Genomic DNA, 19,173 nt, shown 5'->3' with positions numbered 1-19,173 from the left:
CTTTAATCTCACATTAATTGTTTCATTTCAAATTGTGGAGTACAGAGCCAAAACAAACAAATAAATTGTGTAATAGTCAATATGCATGTGGACTGCACTGTATACTGTGTGATTGTACAAAGAGAGAGAGAGAGAGAAAGAGAGAGATAGATTGAGTTACCACTATCAATCAATGTTTGCTTTATTCTCAGACAGGAAATATGTATATATTTTCAGAAAACTACAGACTACAGTATGTTATGCCTGTCATGCTTATGTGTACATTACATCGTTCCTAGACACAGTGCAGCCAGTTTGCTTACTTTAACACCCATGGGAAGGATGGAGGTACCTTGCGAATGTGAAAAACTGAACAGTGAACTATTGACTGGTGTTTCCAGTAAATACTGACAGTATTCCTCATGTACGTACATATTTGTTCATTTCCTTGCTCTTAATCAAATGCAGCATTGGATTCTGGCAAAATGTTGCCATTGACACCGATTTCCTCGAAGTAGAAAACTGTTATTTTAGTTTGTAACGTCTCGAACTATGGTGTGATGTGTCATGGTATAAACATGAGCTGAGAATCTGAAGTTCAAATTTTTGAATGAATAAAACTGCTTTTTGTCTCGCATTATCAGACCTGTCATGTATTGGAACATTTTGTTTTTGCCATCAAAAGAGTGTAGCCAGTGAGGTCACACAGTGCTCTTTAAACAGATGGATTTTGGTGCTCGTCCAACTCTTACTCAAAGCCAGCAGGATTGAAAATGTGTAGTCTAGGATTTCTTCCTGTGTGCACATGAATATGTCTGTGCCACTCGTGGGTACATAATTTGTGGTTTGAACTTACTGGATTAGCTAATTAGACAGACCTGCCCTGAAGACATCCATCCCCTTCACACCATATAAAAGCCCATATCAGACAAGGAAAACTAGGTTGGACAGGAGCTCTCTTTCTTTAGGTGAGTAATTTTCTTTTTGTTTCATTCATTTAATTATTCTTGCCCAATGGTCTCTAAAGCATATGGCAAGATGGCATCTTTGGATATGGATTTAAATCTGTTACATATTGTCATGTATATATTTTTTTCTTGATAAATTGTCTGTATTTTAAAACACTTTGCCACTCACATTGAAACAGGTTATCAACAATGGCCACTCCATTCTTACTTGGCTCCCTTCTGGTGTTGGCATGTGCTCTTCTCCCTCTCTACTCGGCTCAGGGTGAGCTCGGTCATTAAGAATTTTATACGTTTATTAATAGTATTATTTATTTCACAGAGAACAGATAGTAAGTACATTTTAATTGTTTTTGTAATAAGAAAGTCCATAATTTACCAGCATGAAGCATAGCACACTGAACGTCTTCTTAGGAACTTGACCAGCGTAAACAAGTGCAGGCTACCTACCACCCACTCATGAGTGCTTACTGAGTGCATGATAGCAAATTATTAACCACCAACTGTCACATGTTCAGAAAATCTCATTTATTTACCTCACTTGTAGCTGTTTTAATTATGTTCATTGTGACGTAACTCTAGCATTTACAATACAACAATACAACTAAAAAAAAGTGAATATCTTATGAATATCTGAATCTGAATATTTAACACAGCTGATCAAGTTCTTAAAAGGGGTGTTTTATTCTCTAATCAGAAAGCTGCAGCAACAGATGTGGGGAATCATACTACAGGGGTCATATCTGCCATTGTGACTATGACTGTCTCATTCACAATGAGTGCTGCAAGGATTATGAATCTATGTGCACCACAAGTAAGGCTTTTTGTTTTTGCTCTTAGTTTTTTTTGGCTGTTTTTTCCCCCCTGTGATGTATCCTAATGAAAATGCTTATCACTCTTATTGTGCATACATGCCACTGATCTGTCAGCTGATGTTGAGTATAATACATTTAACAAAACAGGTTGATTAATGTCCCTTGTATGAAAATATGTAGTTGTTTTTCTCCACGGAGAACTGTTTGTATTCTTAAGGAGGTCTCTAAATGGCAGCACATTATTGGTTCAACTTTTATCCAAGGTGTTGTCAATTGGCTTTTAGTTTGCTTACATATTACATTTAGCACAGTGACTTGTACAGGAGGATGGTAAAATGAACATTATCAGTGATACTGGCAAGAAATAGCATTATTGGTTACCTTTTAGGTGACTCGTGTAAAGGACGCTGTGGCGAGTCCTTTAAGCGGGGCAGGCCTTGTAGCTGTGATCCTGACTGCATACTCTATAACCAGTGCTGCCCTGAATATCAAATGCACTGTGGTACAGGCAAGTATCATTTTCTTATCAATAATGACAAGCATGTCAATTCTGGGATTCAAAATGTCTCATTTCATGGTCATTTGAAATTCAGTTTCTTGTTGAATGTCCTTCCATACCGTATGGATTGGCCAAATACTTGCTACACATTTTTATCCAGTACTAAAATATGATATTATATTGTATGCATGCATAGTTTTTCATTCAATTATTTATGTAAAAAAAAAACAGCATTTTTGTCAGAGACAGAAAATAACTTTTTGCTTCTGAGCCGATTAATCTTTAACTACAATTCCAGAAACTGTCCAAGCAACAGCACTAAAAAGCACCAAATGCAAAAACTCGAATAAAAACAAGTCAACTTGCAAAAGCAGAACAAAAACAAAAAAACAGTGACCTATATTGTGCGGCCCTAATATCATATCAAAATTGCGTTTATCATTTTTACAATGATTCAAATCCAAATTCTTTTAAGATATTTGTCTCTGTCAGTGAATGCTTACTAATTTAAATTTATTTAAAATTGCATTCTGTTAGCGCCTCAAACCAGTAAACTCATCAATGAAGCCGACCTGACTGTTGCACCCACCCAGAGGTCCCGAGGCAAGAAAGAGGACATTAACCAAGGTACAGTCATCGCTTACTAAGGGAAGCTGCAGGACTGAGCCGCTAAACAACGGGCTTACAAAAAATAATATTTTTACTCAGTGAAATACATTTAACAGACACACTTACCCAGAGTATTATACATTCTGCTTATACGGCTGGATATTCCCTGAAGCTGTTCTAGACTACAACAGTCGTGCCCCGTATGGGAATCAAACCTTCAACCTCTAAGTTACGGATCAGTTTCATAACCATTACATTGTACTAGTACCTGGCAGCCCATGCCATTGGGTAAAAAGGGAAATAATCAATTTGGGAGTTGCATTTGCAAGGACCCCAGGGCTCAGAATCAGAGTTCATAAAATGAGTGAAAGATAGAGAGTTGAGTCACTGGGAAAATGAGTACAGAAAGAATTACTCTGGGTGGGGTTCAGGAGATAAGGCAGTGTGGGATCTAGCACTGAATTTCTGTCTGAGACACTTGTAGTGTAAAAACATGACTCCACTCAGACATACAGGAAGCTGTCCATCTCCCTACAACCCCCATCGATTCAGACATGCAAATGTATCAGTAATTACCTAGGGAGACTTAGCAAAAAGATAGTAAAACTATAAAATTGTTGAATTTTCAAAACTGCAAAGAAATTCTGTATGTATTAAATTTGAAAAGGTATGTAAATATACTAAATAATGCACTTGTTTTCCTTTTAGATTTATCTGACAACTATCTCATTCCTCTTTCTACCTCTCCTTCACCCACGGTGCCTAGAGAGGAAATTCAAGGAGACGGTGAGTATATGGACTTGCATCTACATTATTATTGTGCTGCCTCTGCTGCTCCTTGGGCATTAAAGTTCATTTGGATCCCTGATGCCATTTTGACTTGACATTTTGTCTGATTATTTCTCACAGAGAGCATAGAACAGACCCCATATCCGGTCCCGGTTCCAACATTTGAAGTTGTCGGCCCCACGACTACCCTGTACCCAGAGAGTGTGAGCGGGCAAGAGCCCTTGCCGATAAATGCAACCGAGAACACGTTATCTCCGGATGGTGCCTTCACCCCAGTGAACACCGCAGGCGTGCCTACTCTTGGGAGTGAGCAAGAAGCAATTGAAGAGGAAATTTCCACACTATTCCCAGAAGATCCGCTGCTGAGTCAGAGCTCCACGGGGACTGCTCCTGTTACTAGAACCGACGTCTCCACTTCAGCACCAGCCAGCCAGCTTCCCGTCCAGACAGGCGGTGGGTCTGAAGTATTTCATATGTCCCACGGGTTTACACCCCGATAAAGAGTCCTGACAGCAAAAGAGTAAGAGTAGTTGTAAAAAAAAAAAGAAGAAAATTAAGATAACTGAAATTCAATTAAAGCAATTTGATTCACCAACAGTATTTAAACATTAGTGTCAATCCTTAATTTTTTAATATTGGAAAATGGCATATTTGATACATTTTCACAATGGCATTTTGTAACAATATCAATACAAAGTGTTTACATTCTGTAATTGCTCCTTTATGTGATTTTCCTCTGGTGCTGTCGGGTGCGACAATCCTGCACCAAGTATTCAAATGTGATGACACATGCACAGGAACTTGACAGACAGCAGTGTCAGATGATATTGATGACTGTCTTTAGGCAGTCGTCTTTCTCCAAAATATGCTAACCCTGGATTATCTTCTAAGAAAAATAAGCACTCAATGTGCTCCTAGTAATAGCTTTGTTTTGAATGGAACTCTGGTATTTGGAGTGGGATAACAAACTTTTGTGATGACCAGTCACCACAGGTGTTTCCAAATTCGCCAAAACTTAAAAATTAAGGATAGACATTTAAAATTACAATTATTGGTGTTTCTTTGTACCAGCTCTTTTATCTGCATCAAATTACTAGGAAAGAGTTATCATGGAAAGATACATGAAATGCATATCAATATAGCAATAAGAGGGCTAAAAATCATACTACTACCAGTGTTGGGGTTCAATTCCGTTTCAATTCCAGTGAAATCAATTACGTCAGTTGACTTTGAAGTGGTGGTTTGTTATCCAGGTAGTAAGCTGCCCCATACTTGTGGTAATGTGCCTTTGGTCAGAGGAGGGAAATGTGAGAAGCAGTAAGATCCATGGGCCGAAATGACAGATCCCTTGAGAACTCCTTTTGAAACAGTGAAATGTTGAAATCGAGCCATTCCGGGTGACTTAAGAAGTAAATATGAGAAGTCATTGAGGGAAATAACATTTAATTAGTTAGACTGTTAATAGAGATAAAGCAATTACTAATTTAACAAAGTTGAATGAGTGCATTTTTATCATTTTCCCTTAATTGCAGTACCTAATAGCAGTTCTCCAGCTCCTGAACAGCAAAGTGACTCCACCAACCAGTCCCCCATCACAGTTTCAGAGTCAGCAAACCCCAGTGCAACTCCAGCCACAGAGCATGACACTATCTCCCCCGAAAGCTCTAAACCAACCACACGGGTCCCCCAAGAACTACAGGGCACTTCTACCACCCCTGAAGCAGGCGCGGCTGCTACCCCTGGCACTGCAGTGGCCACCAAGAGTTCAGACCAGCTGGTGGGCACAAACAATCCCACATCAAGCCCTACCATCAGCGTCCCCTCCACCTCCCAAGACGAGACCCCTGCAGTGGCCCCCGCTTCCTCCCCAAGCCCAGAGGCAGACGGAGTGAAGGGTGCCGGAGGTTCGTCCAGCACCCCCCCCTCAGGAGCCCCAGACCGGAGTATGTCTGTCACACCGCCGACTGGCACAGCTGCTCAGACTGACCCACCGTCGTCTGCCTCAGCCACGGGAGCCGATACATCACCCGCAGGTGGTGACATCACAAACTCTCAGACCGGGGGCTCCAAACCTGCAGACGAAGTTCAGAACATGGAGACACAGCCCACCCCCACAGGTGCTCCCACGACTGCCTCGATGAGGGCCAGTCCCTTCCCTTTGCAGCCCTCCAAGAGGCCCACCAGACCCAGCACTCTGACAGACAGCACTCAGGCACTGGCCACTGGCAGACCCAATGACTACCTCCCAGGTAGAATCTCCTGTTTGTTTGCATTAAAAAAATATGCTTCCAAGTTGGCAGGAACACTCTCAAAACAGATGTGGGAAAAATTATACATAATGTGTCATTTTTTAACGTACCTCAAGGACAAGACATTTCAACACAGTCTGTATTAAAAGCCCCTCTCTTTGTAACATGCAAATTGTATATTTGTAACACAACAATCGTAACTTAGGTAAAATTTGTTCAAAGTAACAAAAAAATAGTAACCAAAAAGTGTGTTGGATATTAACACATCCTTTTTGAGAGTGAATCTTATCCTCTGGAGGATATGGAAAAACAGATTTGAAATATTTTTAACCAGAAAATAAGTTATATCCTGCTCTAGAACAGGCATCACCTCATTTACATACATGCACACTTAACAAGTTCAACTTTATTTCCTTTCCTGTAGTTTACATTTTCTTTCCGTTACTCGTGGTGTTTTCTTATTCTTTGCTTAGAGGACAACAACGACACCAATCTGTGCAGTGGCCGGCCCATCAGTGGAGTGACGGCACTTCATAATGGAACAGTTGTTGTTTTCAGAGGTACGTGAGGTCCAGCGGACCCTCTGCTTACGCTCTGTTCTAAGAAGCGTCATAGGCTGATGGTAAATTCAGTCCCACGCCTCTGAGGTTACGTAAGCTTGCAATTATTTGTATTTTCCATGTCGTTTTTTTCCAGTCTTGGGATTTTTATGAGAGGGTGTGAAGGAAAACTAGATGGTGCTACCCTTGTGACGCATTTAAGCTTTCGTCACAGCAATGAAAATTAAGTTGATGAAAACACGAAAACAGCACTGAAGGATGACAGCGAAAGTAACACAACGTCTTCAAGCTGCGCTGATGAACTGAAAATGAGGAGAATCTTGGTTCGAGTCCTTCTTTTGCATCTTCCTATCACCAGGCCACTATTTCTGGGTGCTGGATGCCAACAGGTCACCAGGGCCGGCCCGTGGCATCACAGAGACGTGGGGAATTCCCTCGCCCATCGACACGGTCTTCACTCGCTGCCAGTGTGAGGGCAAGACCTACTTCATCAAGGTACACAGGTTCACCTCCGCAGGAAAAGCAGTCATCACACATTTCCACAGCATACTTTGAACTACACAGAAAAGGAAAAGGTATAAGAGTACTTCTAAGAATAAAACCCCTGAGTGGTGCTCTCTGGAGGCAGAGAGCCAAGTGAACAATTGAAAAGGATGCTTTGCCCAGAAATATAATCGTAATCATGGTACGATTCTACAGCCAAAGTAAATTTCCAGGTTAATAGTTCACACAAGGCACTCTAAACATAAATGCAGATGTTAAAATGCCTCTATTATACAGTTGTAACTTGTAATTACTCATTTAACATTTACATGTCCTCTTTGAGTGCTTTGGACTTCAGATAATCTGGCTTTTGCAGAGAATCATCCAGGGTTATTCCTATTGTCCAAGAATTGAGGAAAAAACGAGTACAAATTTTCTAAGACCATCTACTTAAAGGCTTCTTAAAACTTTCAAATAACTTGAATTGTAGTTATTACAGTAACAAAAACGTCCTTTCATATGGTATTTATTCACTGACAGGGCAAGAATTATTGGAGATTCGGAAACGATGTGATGGATCAGGGCTATCCCAAACCCATCTCTGCGGGCTTTGACAAGCTGGCAGGAAAGGTCACTGCTGCCCTGTCTGTGCCTGCAACCAGAAAGAGGAGAGAATCTGTATATTTCTTCAAAACAGGTGGCGTTCTCTTCCAAATTTCTACCCACCATAGGCCTATAATCTGCAGTTGTTACGTTTTCTGTTCATTGACCTGTTCTTCCCTGTGGCTTGCATACAGGAGGCCTGGTGCAAAAATACACCTACAAACCAAGCTCGGCCTGCAGTAGGAGAGTTCCAAACAGAGTCTATTTAGTCAAGACTCGATTCGCCAGACAAGCAGGTAATGGGCACTTCCCCCGACTTACAATTTTAGTGATCTTTTACTGGAAAAGCATATAATCAATAAAAGATTTCCTGTGTACTTCCTGACATGGAAAACTAAACATTCATGTAAGGTTCAGATTAAAATACCCATGCTTGATAGTGTTTTACTGGGACAAATTCCAATATATACAGCATGGGTCATTCGAAGCGTGGAAAAACATGATTTTGAAAATGAAGTGTTGAATTACACAAGTTTGACAATTCAATCCATTGTTCTGTCACTGAGGTCAGTGGCTAGCATGGCAAACCTTTAATCAGCAAGTCAAAATGAAAGACAAAGCTGATTGGTGTTTATATACACTGCTTCAACAGACGACGGGCTTGGGAAGGAGATCAACATTAAACTCAAGTGGAGGGGATTCCCTACTATTGTGACATCAGCGGTGTCCATACCCAGCCCCAGGCAGCCAGATGGATACGACTACTACATCTTCTCAAGGAGTAAGTGGGCAACATGTTAATTCACAGACAGAATTTCACAGAATGAAAAACCTATTGGACTTCATTTTGTTTATTCACGTCTGATGTATGGGGCCCACGAGTGTGATGCAACTAGTCTTCACACATTGGCAGAGTTTGTTCCCCTGAGGCCGACACAGACAGCTCACAGGACGTTGGAGGGGGATCCAACTGTCTAGTCATTCTGTCACTAAAGAAACAAAACCTCACCGGTCCTCTGGAATCATCAAAGGCACGAGGGCTTGTCAGGCTCATATTTTCTTCACCCCTTATGCACACTGACAAATACTCCAGAAATCCTGTACACTCCAATTCAGTTTTCCTGCTTTTGAGACTTTTCCAAGTCCAAACAACCTTTTGTTGGTGACCATTTAACTTACTTTAAGTACTGTGTTTTTTAGTAAAAAGGTCTCTGTAAATGTGTATGTCCAACATGCGATTGACAATGATATACACTTTGTTAGAATCTCACAATGTTTTCCTTTTTTCCAGCCAAATACTACAAAATCAAGCTGGATGAAGAGAAACCTACCCTGGCCACTCCACTGACCGTACCCTCCCAGCAGAACTCGGCCAACAGCTGGTTCAACTGCCCATAGAATGTTTTCTAAAGAATGACCAAAGTCCGGTCTCATCACATTTCACAAATTTTATTAATAAAATGAGACAATGCTTTGTAACGATTCCTCATAATCTTTAGAACAACGATAACAACGAAAAATAATAAAAGAAATGAATGTGTGAATCAGGCAGAAAGCCCAGGGCTGCAGATCTTGGGTCGCGGCGGGGGAGAGCAGACAGTCACACGCGTGCTTCATCTGGAAAAGCGGCCTCTCACTCCCATCACACCTACAGAGCAAACAAACCCGCGGTCAACCAGGACGGTATCAGCAAAACCAGACGTACCGTCATTCTCCCAAAACCACACATTATGTACAGCGCCTGTAAAAAAAAAAACAGTGACAACCCCGATGTACCCATTCAAGTAAACTGTTCCGCTTTGTAAAGTTCATTTGTATTTTTTTGAAGACTTTTTGAATACTCATTAAAATGGCCCAGTGGGCGGCGGTGTGATGTCTGACCTCTCTTGGCGTGCCTCCCCCGGTTCTCGGTCCAGCGCTGGAGCTGGCGGCTGGGGCCCGGCCTGGGGGCCCTGGGCTGGCTGCTGCTGCTGCTGCTCATGTCTGTGAGAGACGGACGGGATTTCAGCGCACGGCTCAGGCCGACGCCCACACGCCCTGCCGTTTAGACCTCCGACGCTGCGGCTCATTATTAGTAGTGGATTTGAACAGTGACTGATGGGACAATGCCATTACCCATCAGCGAATGCTATTCAATGCTATATAATACTAGTTACTGCCATCTACTAAAACAGGTATAAAACAGAGCAAGTGCTCATTTTGGGAAATGATGAACACTAAATTCAATAAGGGCATAACAGGCAAATGCAAACGACGCCAGGCAGCTGTATCTACAGTGAAGTAAAGGGGGAAGCGCGTATCTGTGATGGAAAGCAGTGATCTAAGACTGCATGCTGAGCGCTGAGCCCTGCTGTCCGGCCGCACGGCGAGCTGATGCCCTACCGGTGGAGCTGGGGGACGGGTCCTGGCTGGTGGAGGTGAGGCCGGCGTCGTCTGACGGCTGCGCCGGCTCCTCCATCTCGGCCTGGCCCTCCGGCTCCAGGGAGGCCTCCAAACTAGTCCTGATCAGAAGAGCACAACATGCATCTCACAGTGATTTCACTACCACACACCGGGGGTAAAAGCTTTATTCAGCACCTTCTGCAGTATCCCCATCACTTCACTGGGGAAACGGGCCAATTTTCCATGTGGAACCATAGTGATTTCCCCTACTCCAAACCCCCCCCCCCAAAAAAAATTTGCTGTTTAAAGGCCTTCTGTTCATCTCAGACATGCAGTATTGCTCCCTCTCTTCTCTATGTTCTGAAAGTGATCGTCCACTTTGTGGGGTTTTTAAAAATATAATTTCAGTTTTAGTGCATGTTTTCAACTGGCCCATACAGTTTTTGTTTGATGAAGGACATTTAAAAAATTTAGGAAAGTTTCTGATGACCTGTTGGGGATCTGTGGTCTAAAGCAAGAAAACACCAGTTTAAAATACTATTACATTTAAAAAATCATGATAATCAGGCAATATATTGTAGATACATACCAGCTCTGGAGGCAGGATGCCACTGTACAAGCTGAAAAGTATTTTCTTGCTAACGTCAATGACCCCCAAATGCCCTACAGCTGTCATCATAAAGCCAGCAGGTTGTCAGACTTCCATAAATATCCAATATATCACAAAAAACTGTCTGTGCCCACTGAGAGGGGGCGAGGGACAGGGAAAAAAGAAACCATGCACAGAAAATGTCATTAACTTTATTTTTTAAACCCCAGAAAGTAGACTACCCCTTTAAGCCTTGCAATTCAAATGAGCGCGACTGGTCTGTTCGGTAGATGACGTACCCATCGCTTTCTGCTTCCATGAAAACTTCGTCCCTCTCGTCGCCGGGGCTGGGGTCCCCGGGGGCCGACAGGCCGGCCGCGGACATGCTCACCATTGGGACGGACTGCGAGGCGTTCTCTGGCACGTCCGCGGGGAGCGTCTCAGTGAAGACGGTCACTAACGGAGACAGACCCACAGTGAGGCTCTGTCGCGGATACGATTGCTCACACACCCTCGCTCTTGCGCAAACTTTGGGGCCAGGCATACGAAAACGCTGTCAAATAACTACAGTCTGAGAAATTATCCCTGTGATACCTCAAGAAAGAAAACCATAAAGGCTCTTTGCTGTGGTAATATCAACTACCACATCCAAGAACTAAGATTTGGCACCAAATAAATCACCGCGTACTTAAGACATCACAACAGGAAATAGAACCTGAAGCAGTAAGTGAACATGAGAAATCCCAAAGGTGTGTGTGGGTAACGGCTAACCTGGAGCAGCGACCTGCAGGGGCGTGGTGGGTACACTGCGTCCTCCCGACTCCTCCTCGTGCGCTGCAAGGAACAGGGGACTTTCGTACATTCCCAGACCTACAGAGCAGTGCCATTTAGAGAGACTTTTTACCATGCAAGAGCTGCACATGGGAACAATTATAAAAAATAAATTAATAAATAAAAACGACTGGAGCAGCATGAGTCACTGTCTACAGAACACTGGGCTGTCTCCTCAAATATCGTTTAAGAGCTCTGTTAAAATTGCAGCAGCGCGAGTTCAACTCTTAGCGCCGTAGTCAGAAACGCAGGGAAATGTCACATACCACCTTGGGAAGCCAGCTGCCCCAGGTCCGAGTGGGAAGAGCCGGCCTGAGTCATGTCCTCGGGAGGGCCGAACCGGAATCTGGGAACGCCGGCCACTTGGGGAGAGCTGAACGCACGCGTACACACACACACACAGCACAGGGGAAAAGGTCAGAGCCGGCACCGTCACACCCGTGTTCAACGCGACCGCACACGCGTTCAACGGAACCAGGGCCCTGGCGGGCACACGGCCACGGTCCCAGGTCCGAATGCGTCGGTCAAGCCTGAAAAGGTCGCAAGGCAACTGCGCTCGGCGCTCTGTGGAATGTTCTAGACGGAAGCGCACTCACTGGATGGCCTCTGCAAATCCATCGGTGCGATGATGCACCGGCAGCGTCGGGGTGCTCGGCACCATCCTGTCGTCGTCGTCGTAGGAGTGCTGCTGCGGGACACAGAGCAGAGACGGGCGTGAGGGGGGGTCGCTCAGCGGGGGTTAGCACCCACACCCAAGGCCCGGAGGAGCGATCTTACCGTGCTGCTGGCCATCCCCGTGGTGACCTGGAGCCCACGGCCCACCGACAGGCGGCGACTGGGGATGCGCTGTGGGGAGGGAAAAGCACCCGTTTTAACCCCGGCCAGCGGTAAGCAGCAGGTGGCAGCCGCTGGGGAAAACGGGCTGGGGAGGACGGGCTGGCCGGTCAGAGGGTTGGGACGTACCTGCACCTGAGCAGGCGGGCCCAGCTCCGGGCCGGGAGGAGGCTGGATGTTCAGCCGGGGCGGGAGCGGGTGGGCCGGTCTCCGTGGCGACTGCGGCAGGCGGGGGGCGTGCTGCTCCCTCGGGGGCTCGGAGGAGAAGGATTCGGTGGTGCTGCTGCTCCCCTCGTCTGCAGCATGGGGGGAAGGAGTGGGGGAGGATGGGGCTGAGCACTGGTGGCTAAAGCAAAGGGACCCTGACAAAATCTCACCAACACACTCAAGGGTTTGTTTCAGCAGTAAGAACCAAATAGGACCACTACCAGCAGGGGGGGGGGGGGGGGGGGGGGGGGCAACCGGGTACATTTGCCCTAGCCCTGGAGGAGTGCGGGGGCCCCAATGGTCTGTGAGCTTGTGGTAAATATTATTGCCCCGCCTGGGAATTTCACCCGGCAGCTCCATACTTTGGGCCTCTAAACTGCACAGTTCCAGCTAACGGACGGCTGGGACTCTTACAACTGGGCATCAGGGAGTCGGCGGGCCTCTGGCCGGAGTCGGGGGCTCCCAGGCTCTCCTCGTTCTCCGTTCCCGGGTCCGTGGCCTCAGCTCCCTGGAGAGAGAGAGAGCGAGAGAGAGAGAGAGATTGTGACAGCACTAAAAAAAGAGAAGACGAGGGCCGCACGTTTGGGCTTCCCCGCGGAAGCAGCACGCGTGAACCGCTTCGGAGGAATGGAGTGGGCCGGTGCTCTGTGGAACCCGAGTCAGACGCTGCGACGGCACAAGGATGCCGCTGCTTTGCTCACAGGCCTGTGGCGCTAGCCAATATGACAGGGTGCCCATTGTTTTCAGAGCCTGGTGTTTTCCCAAGACACTTTCCAGAAAAGTTTGTGCGATCAGCATCTGTATTATAATAGAGGGGGAAACTGCAATAGGAGGGTGGAGGGGGGTGAGAGATTGCGATTGCGGACTGGGGCGTCAGTGGTTTTGGCATACAGTGTCACACTAAAAAAATTTTTCCAGGACAAATAATTCAGACCTGCCAACCTCAGGAAAATATTTTGAGTACCACAATAGTCAGTGTAACGCTTAGTTCGCATGCTTTCGCACCACTTCGCTTTGCACGCACACACACACACACAAGCCTTTCTTCATAATTCTAGTTTTGACTGTTGAAGTGATCAGGCAAAATTGTATCATTTGACCTGATTCTAAAATATCACTTGCACTGCACTGGGCTATATTATGATACACTTGCAAGTCAAAAGTTTGAGTACGCCTGCTTAAAACAATTTTTTCATGATTAATATTTCATTATATGATGTGTGCCAATACAAACTGATAACCATCAGTTAAGTGAATTGCATTCAATTATTTAATAAAAATGGAAATCATTTATTTTGTATATTGTAACATGCTTTCATTTTCAAGTATTTACAGAAACTTATGTTGCAATGTAAAACATTGTCAATTATGAATAAAAGAAAAAAGTTTCTGTTCATGATTTCCATTTTTATTTAATAATTAAATTATTGAATCAGCTTATATAGGCACACATCATATAGGCTTAATGAAAAAAAAAAAGTATTCAATTGAAAAATTATCTAGGAATGTAGGCCTTTGTAACTAGAGGTTTAGCTAAATTATTACCTGAAGCTCCTTGGTGGCAAATGTCAAAATCATAACTGCACAATGTGCAAAACGGACGTTTTGAGGGGCGGAGGCACGGCCATTGCTCCTGATATTTTGCGAGGAACTTCCGGGGGGCATGGACTCGCTTCTTTTTAGTAGGTCTACTGCTCTCTCTCTCGTTAGTATCCTCGTCATCTGACGTCATGATTATTTTCTAACTGCAAGGCTGGTCGGGTGACTGGCTGCAATAATGGGAATTATTTGCTACGTTAGCAGTCTATAGTCAAACACCTTTGCAATGGTCACTTTGCTCCAACAGAGAGTGCGCGATTCAGAGTTTGAACAGGGAGTCTCCGTAGCGTTTGAGTTACTGCAGCTAAATTACTCCATCAGTTATTCGCACGTCTCCTAACGAGGCTAAATCGTATGCGAGCTACTACTACGGCTAACTATATACACAAATTTATCTCATTAGGGTATACCCCTTGAAATGCATCATCTCGTAAAGTTACCGAACATGTTTTAACGTTTTATATGTTAACATTACGGTCACATTTTTGTGCTTGATTATTACTCCCCACTTCCCATTTTACCTCAGCAATGCAGCGTTACGCCTCGGTGGATAATAAAGTACCGCTGCGTATCAGTGGATGTTGAGTGGGTCGGGGAGGGGTTACAGAACCAGAAGCACAAGGTCGTAGCATCCGGTTCAATCCGAGGGATGTAGTTTAAATACCGAATAAATGTACGGTATTGTTTTGTATTAATTGATTGTTTTCCGTAATTAAATTACAATAATTTTTTTTTTTTCTGCGTAGTTTCAGCTGGCGTTTCGTACCTGCGGATTTTGATCAAGAATTGCGTGGTTGGTACACAAAATGCGTGCAGGTTGGCAGGTCTGATAATTGTTTGGCAGGACATTTAGGCAATTTTCCTATGTTCCGCAACTTTTCCGTGACTGGAAAACAGCATGAGGAAGTTCCGGGCTGGGGAACCCTGGGAACCCACCTCCGTGTCCTCCCCCTCGTACGGCTCGTTGCAGTCCCCGCTCCCGCTCCCCTCGTTGCTCTCCTCCCCCTCGTCGCCCATCCCGACGTCGTCGTCGTCGTCTTCGTCGTCATCCTCCTCCTCGTCTTCCTCCTCCTCCTCGTCCTCCTCATACTCCTGTAGGAAACATGTTCATCACTTTAATATACCACCGGGAGGCCATTAAGTCTCTACTGGAATCCTTGTTACTTAAAGAAGTATTGATCTGATGAATCATTAAGTTCTGTCAGGAACTACGTGAACATATTGTGAGGCACACCTGGTCCCCGTCCTCCTCTTCCTCCTCCTCCTCCTCCTCCTCCTCACTCTCGGTGTCCGTTCCTATGACGATGACGTCCTCCTCCATGGTCATGGCCCCGGACCCGGCCCCGGACCCGGCCCCGGCCCCCAAGAGGTTAAATGAGACAATGGTCATGGTCGGCTCCATAGGCGGCAACACATCCTCCTCACCGACCTCCTCCAGCGCGGGGTACTCCTCCTCCACAGACGCCTGCATGTGCATGGACAAACAGCCGTGTGTACGGACAGAGAGACACAGAGACAAACAGGGAGACAGATACAGACAGAGAGACTGATACAGAGACATACAGAGAGACAGACACAGACAAAAACAGATGGAGAAAGACAGATAAAAAGAGACATATACAGACAGAAGACAACAGAGGCACACAGATGCAGAGACAGACGGATACAAAGAGAGACAAAGACTGACACGGATACAGATACCGAGACACAGAGGCGAAGACCTACTCCTCCCCCCTGCAAAAGCTCTACAGAGCAGGGCTCACCTGGCCAGCATCTGGGGCCTCCTGGATCTCGCCAGGAATCTCCACTTCTGCCTCAGCGCTGTCCTCCACCACAACTTCCTCCTGAAAGGAAAGGTGCAAGGCTCAGATGGACGCTTGATCTGCACCATTAGCATGGGCTAAGCAGAAGCTAGTAAAGTGCTAAAGGTGGAGTAAGGCTATGGTAGAATCACATATCTCAGCAGGCCAGTGGAGGAGTGTCGGGAGGGGGGGGGGTAGCAGACAGTCACGGTGCTCACCTCTGGGCCCACCCTCTGGATGATGCGCAGCTTCTTGGGGATGGGGGGCTCGGAGGGGTCCTCCTGCACTGTCTCGGTGTTGTCGGCGGGGCTCTCCTGCTCCTCCTCCCGAGGTCTTTTAGGCACCGAGGTTCCCGGCGTGGCCGAAACTACCAATAAGTTACCGTTAGACCTACACTCACATGTTCAAATGGCCACAGAACCGCCACCTTCTAAACTATGCTCCACATGCTGCCACACAATGGATGAATTAGGGCGTTAAACACAAGAGTAGCTATTTGGCTCCTGACAGGCCAAGTCAACATTCTGCTACACACCCAGTTTGAAAACATGAACGAAACAGCTAAATCCATACCTGAACCAAAGTCGGCTGTGGATGTGGAGGGCCTTTCCATCTGGGTGCTCGGCACCGCCTCCATCACGCTGGGGGCCGGCTCCTGATTGGCCGGCTCCACAGGGGGCAGGCTCTGCTGGGTGGGCTGGACGAAGGCGGTGGCCTGGGTCTGCTGCTGCTGCCCGGTGAGGAGGGGCTGCGACAGCGTGGTCTGGACGTTGGGGCTGGTGGAGCGCACCGAGCCGCTGGCGCTGCCGAACACGGTCACGTGCTCCACGGGGCCCTCAGAGGCCTGCATGGCTGGGGTCGGAAGGAGGAAGGGCCAACGTTAGCCCCCGGAATAACTTCACATTGGGAAAATAACAGCTCTTAAACTAATACCACAATGTGTGGTCACACTGGCCTAACACAAGGAAGTACACAAACGTACACAAGGAGAGTGATAAGAGGAGTAGTATTAATATTTTGCCCATAAGTAATTCCCTCTTCAGTGCCTGACTCTCATGAGGTCTGTTATGAGTGAATGGTCTTGAAGAGGTTGAGCGTCATCTCTGATTCACCTTGTGTCTCCTGCGTCTCCACCTGGGTGGTGGGCATGACGGTGGCTGTGGGCGTGGGCGTGGTGACAGTCATGGGTCGGATGCTGGCCCGGGGGGTGGACTTGTTCCCGGGGATGGCAGGGGGTTTGCTGGGGGTCGCCACCAAAGGGGTGGGCTTTATGTTGGCCGTGGGCGGATCCGAAGTGCTCGCGCTATGACACAGACGGAGCGTTATGGAGTTCGACCAACGGGAAGACATTTCGCTGAAAAAGCAGGAGGGTATTTCACCAAGCAGGATTACCGAGTTGGTTGGAAACCTGCACTGAGTAAAACCCGGAACCCTCCCAAATCTGGAACGTGGACTGAAGTGAGAAGAGCTGTTCTAGGTTTTACTCAGCAAAGTATTCCAGCGAACGCAGTCATGCTGCTTTGTGAAATACCCCCCAGGGCTTCTCTGAGGAGCACACATTGTAGAAGACCGACCTGCCCCTGTCTGCTGCCGGAGTGGTCTTCAGGGAGATCTGCCTCTGCTCTGGTGGTCTCTGCTGGTCTCCCTGAACCTGTGGGACCATCAACAGGGGTCATGTGTGCCAAAGGTAACACCGCCACGTGCACAGCCCTGCCCTGGCCAACCCCGCCCAGCCCTGGTATGGTACCTTGCTAGGCCCCTGCTCCGGGTCACGCCCGGCCCCACCCAGTCCCAGTACCTTGCTGGGTCCCTGCTCCGGGGGCTCGTCCCGCTGCTCGCTGTGCCTCTCCTGCTGCTCCCGGAGGTCGCGCAGCTCGCGCTCCTGCCGGCAGATACGGCCCTCGTACTGCGACTTGAGCGCGCTCATGCGCACCTCCAGCTCCTCCCTCTGCTGCTTCAGCTCCTCGTTCTCCTTCGACAGCTGGTCCTTCGCACCTTCACACGCGCACGGTGGTGAGGCACGGGTTAGGACTCACCAACCCGGCCAACATTGGTCAACCCAACCGTGTTGAGTGCCGCGTCACTCACCCACGAGCTGGCTGATCTTCTGCTTGGCACCCAGGAAGGCCTTCTTCATCTTCTCCTCCTTCTCGGCCATCTGCTGGCGGAGCTGCTCCTCCTGCCCGGACTTCTCCTGCAGCTCCTGCCTGAGGCGCGAGAGCTCGGGCTGCAGCCTGTTCAGCTGCTCCTGGAAGCTCCTCGCCTCGGCCTCGCGCTCGCCCACCGCCTGAGCAAACGCACCGTTAGCCTGCCGTCAGGCGGAAAATGCGCCGTGGACGCACGCACGTCAAAATCACCTGTTATCACGCACTCCGTTCTGTTTCCACAATAAAATCGGGAGTGGCAATGGAGTAGATGCATGTGGTGGGATGTCAGGAAGACAGAACATAGGGCAAGCTTTCCAATAAGCAGAACCACCATGCCTGTATATGTCTGAAAAGTGTGCAAATGTGTCAAATACCATAAATGACACCTCTTGGTTACTTAGCTAATATCCAAGTGCCAAATGTAGTTAGGTCAGTCACACAGTTCTATTGTCTGCTATTTTCTATAAAAATTGAAAATCAGAGAAAGTTGGTGAAGACGCTCATCAACAACCCCAGGACTCCTCTCACTCAAAATTACTTACCTGTACATGAGCGACATTAAGTATTTATTTATAATGACAAATCAAATAAATAAATCTAGGCGAGGCATTCAAATACACAGAAGATTTCAGGCTGTGAGGTGAACACACAACTGCTCTGAGGAATCTCACCTTCTGCACACTCTCCACCTGGGCCTCCAGCTCTCTGGTCTTGGCCTCTGATTGGCTGAGACTGTCCTTCAGGGCCTGGATCTCCTGGACTGAAGCCTGCTGCGCTTCCTGCTCCTGTGTTGGCTTGGCAGCAGCTTCAGCCACCAGCTGTGAAAGGTATAGTCAGAACAGCGATTCACACCCGTCCTTCAGAGCCAGAATGGATCCAGAATGGAGCCGTTTCCCCCTGGGGAAGACTGAGGCAGGTCAAACCCTCACCTTGTCGTGCTGCACTTTGAGCTCTTCGTACTGCGTTTTGTACCGGCGGCCGATCTTCTTGACCTGCGTGATGGTCTTGACCTTCTCCTGGATGTCCAACAGCATGGCCTCAAGGTCCTTTTTCAGCTTGTCCCTCTCGGTGGTCACCTTGCCCAGGTTCTCTCGCAGGTTGTGAACCTGGCTCTGCAAGGTGGTGTTGGAAGCGGTGCTCCTGTTTGGTACATGGGGGGAAGGGGGGTAATGAGGTCAGGCACGAGAGATGGAGACGGACACTCCCCCGAAGGCGCCTCATGGGGCGGGTA

At 47.0% G+C, this 19,173-nt stretch overlaps 2 protein-coding genes across 4 annotated transcripts in view; one reads left to right on the top strand and one right to left on the bottom strand.

Annotated features, from left to right (window-relative positions):
- The first annotated feature begins 686 nt into the window (after positions 1-686).
- prg4b (proteoglycan 4b) lies at positions 687-9,357 on the top strand. Its single transcript, XM_035414576.1, has 14 exons — positions 687-947; positions 1,127-1,209; positions 1,642-1,758; positions 2,148-2,267; positions 2,796-2,885; positions 3,576-3,653; positions 3,777-4,109; positions 5,189-5,905; positions 6,379-6,465; positions 6,824-6,960; positions 7,489-7,645; positions 7,746-7,847; positions 8,204-8,332; positions 8,843-9,357. Exons 2-14 carry the CDS (start codon positions 1,137-1,139, stop codon positions 8,947-8,949), a joined length of 2,247 nt encoding a protein of 748 aa, XP_035270467.1. The 5' UTR covers positions 687-947; positions 1,127-1,136; the 3' UTR covers positions 8,950-9,357.
- tprb (translocated promoter region b, nuclear basket protein) overlaps positions 8,985-19,173 on the bottom strand; it is a 22,684-nt gene continuing 12,495 nt past the window's right edge. The window contains exons 31-51 of one of the 3 annotated variants that reach the window (XM_035414573.1): positions 18,872-19,082; positions 18,614-18,760; positions 17,884-18,082; positions 17,594-17,790; positions 17,370-17,446; positions 16,908-17,098; positions 16,369-16,647; positions 16,014-16,162; positions 15,757-15,837; positions 15,228-15,458; positions 14,930-15,085; positions 12,809-12,902; positions 12,317-12,483; positions 12,131-12,199; positions 11,950-12,041; positions 11,620-11,726; positions 11,294-11,392; positions 10,822-10,978; positions 9,934-10,052; positions 9,433-9,534; positions 8,985-9,199 (exon numbers count right to left, since the gene is read on the bottom strand). In XM_035414573.1, coding sequence (XP_035270464.1) covers positions 9,165-9,199; positions 9,433-9,534; positions 9,934-10,052; positions 10,822-10,978; positions 11,294-11,392; positions 11,620-11,726; positions 11,950-12,041; positions 12,131-12,199; positions 12,317-12,483; positions 12,809-12,902; positions 14,930-15,085; positions 15,228-15,458; positions 15,757-15,837; positions 16,014-16,162; positions 16,369-16,647; positions 16,908-17,098; positions 17,370-17,446; positions 17,594-17,790; positions 17,884-18,082; positions 18,614-18,760; positions 18,872-19,082 — 2,959 coding nt within the window. In that variant the 3' untranslated portion in view covers positions 8,985-9,164. The remainder of the gene's footprint in view (positions 9,200-9,432; positions 9,535-9,933; positions 10,053-10,821; positions 10,979-11,293; positions 11,393-11,619; positions 11,727-11,949; positions 12,042-12,130; positions 12,200-12,316; positions 12,484-12,808; positions 12,903-14,929; positions 15,086-15,227; positions 15,459-15,756; positions 15,838-16,013; positions 16,163-16,368; positions 16,648-16,907; positions 17,099-17,369; positions 17,447-17,593; positions 17,791-17,883; positions 18,083-18,613; positions 18,761-18,871; positions 19,083-19,173) is intronic. The other 2 variants (XM_035414575.1, XM_035414574.1) reach the window with 2 other exon arrangements.

The sequence above is a fragment of the Anguilla anguilla genome, chromosome 4 (genome assembly GCF_013347855.1).
Source record: "Anguilla anguilla isolate fAngAng1 chromosome 4, fAngAng1.pri, whole genome shotgun sequence".
Classification (NCBI taxonomy): domain Eukaryota; kingdom Metazoa; phylum Chordata; class Actinopteri; order Anguilliformes; family Anguillidae; genus Anguilla; species Anguilla anguilla.
This window is presented reverse-complemented; position numbering and strand designations above follow the sequence as displayed.

Bases quoted from the DNA above. Each gene is read 5' to 3' on its own strand.
- prg4b (XM_035414576.1), top strand. From the start codon at position 1,137: ATGGCCACTCCATTCTTACTTGGCTCCCTTCTGGTGTTGGCATGTGCT. The intron at 2,886-3,575 runs GTACAGTCATCG...TTTTCCTTTTAG, and splicing joins GAAAGAGGACATTAACCAAG to ATTTATCTGACAACTATCTC. The intron at 7,848-8,203 runs GTAATGGGCACT...CTGCTTCAACAG, and splicing joins TCGATTCGCCAGACAAGCAG to ACGACGGGCTTGGGAAGGAG.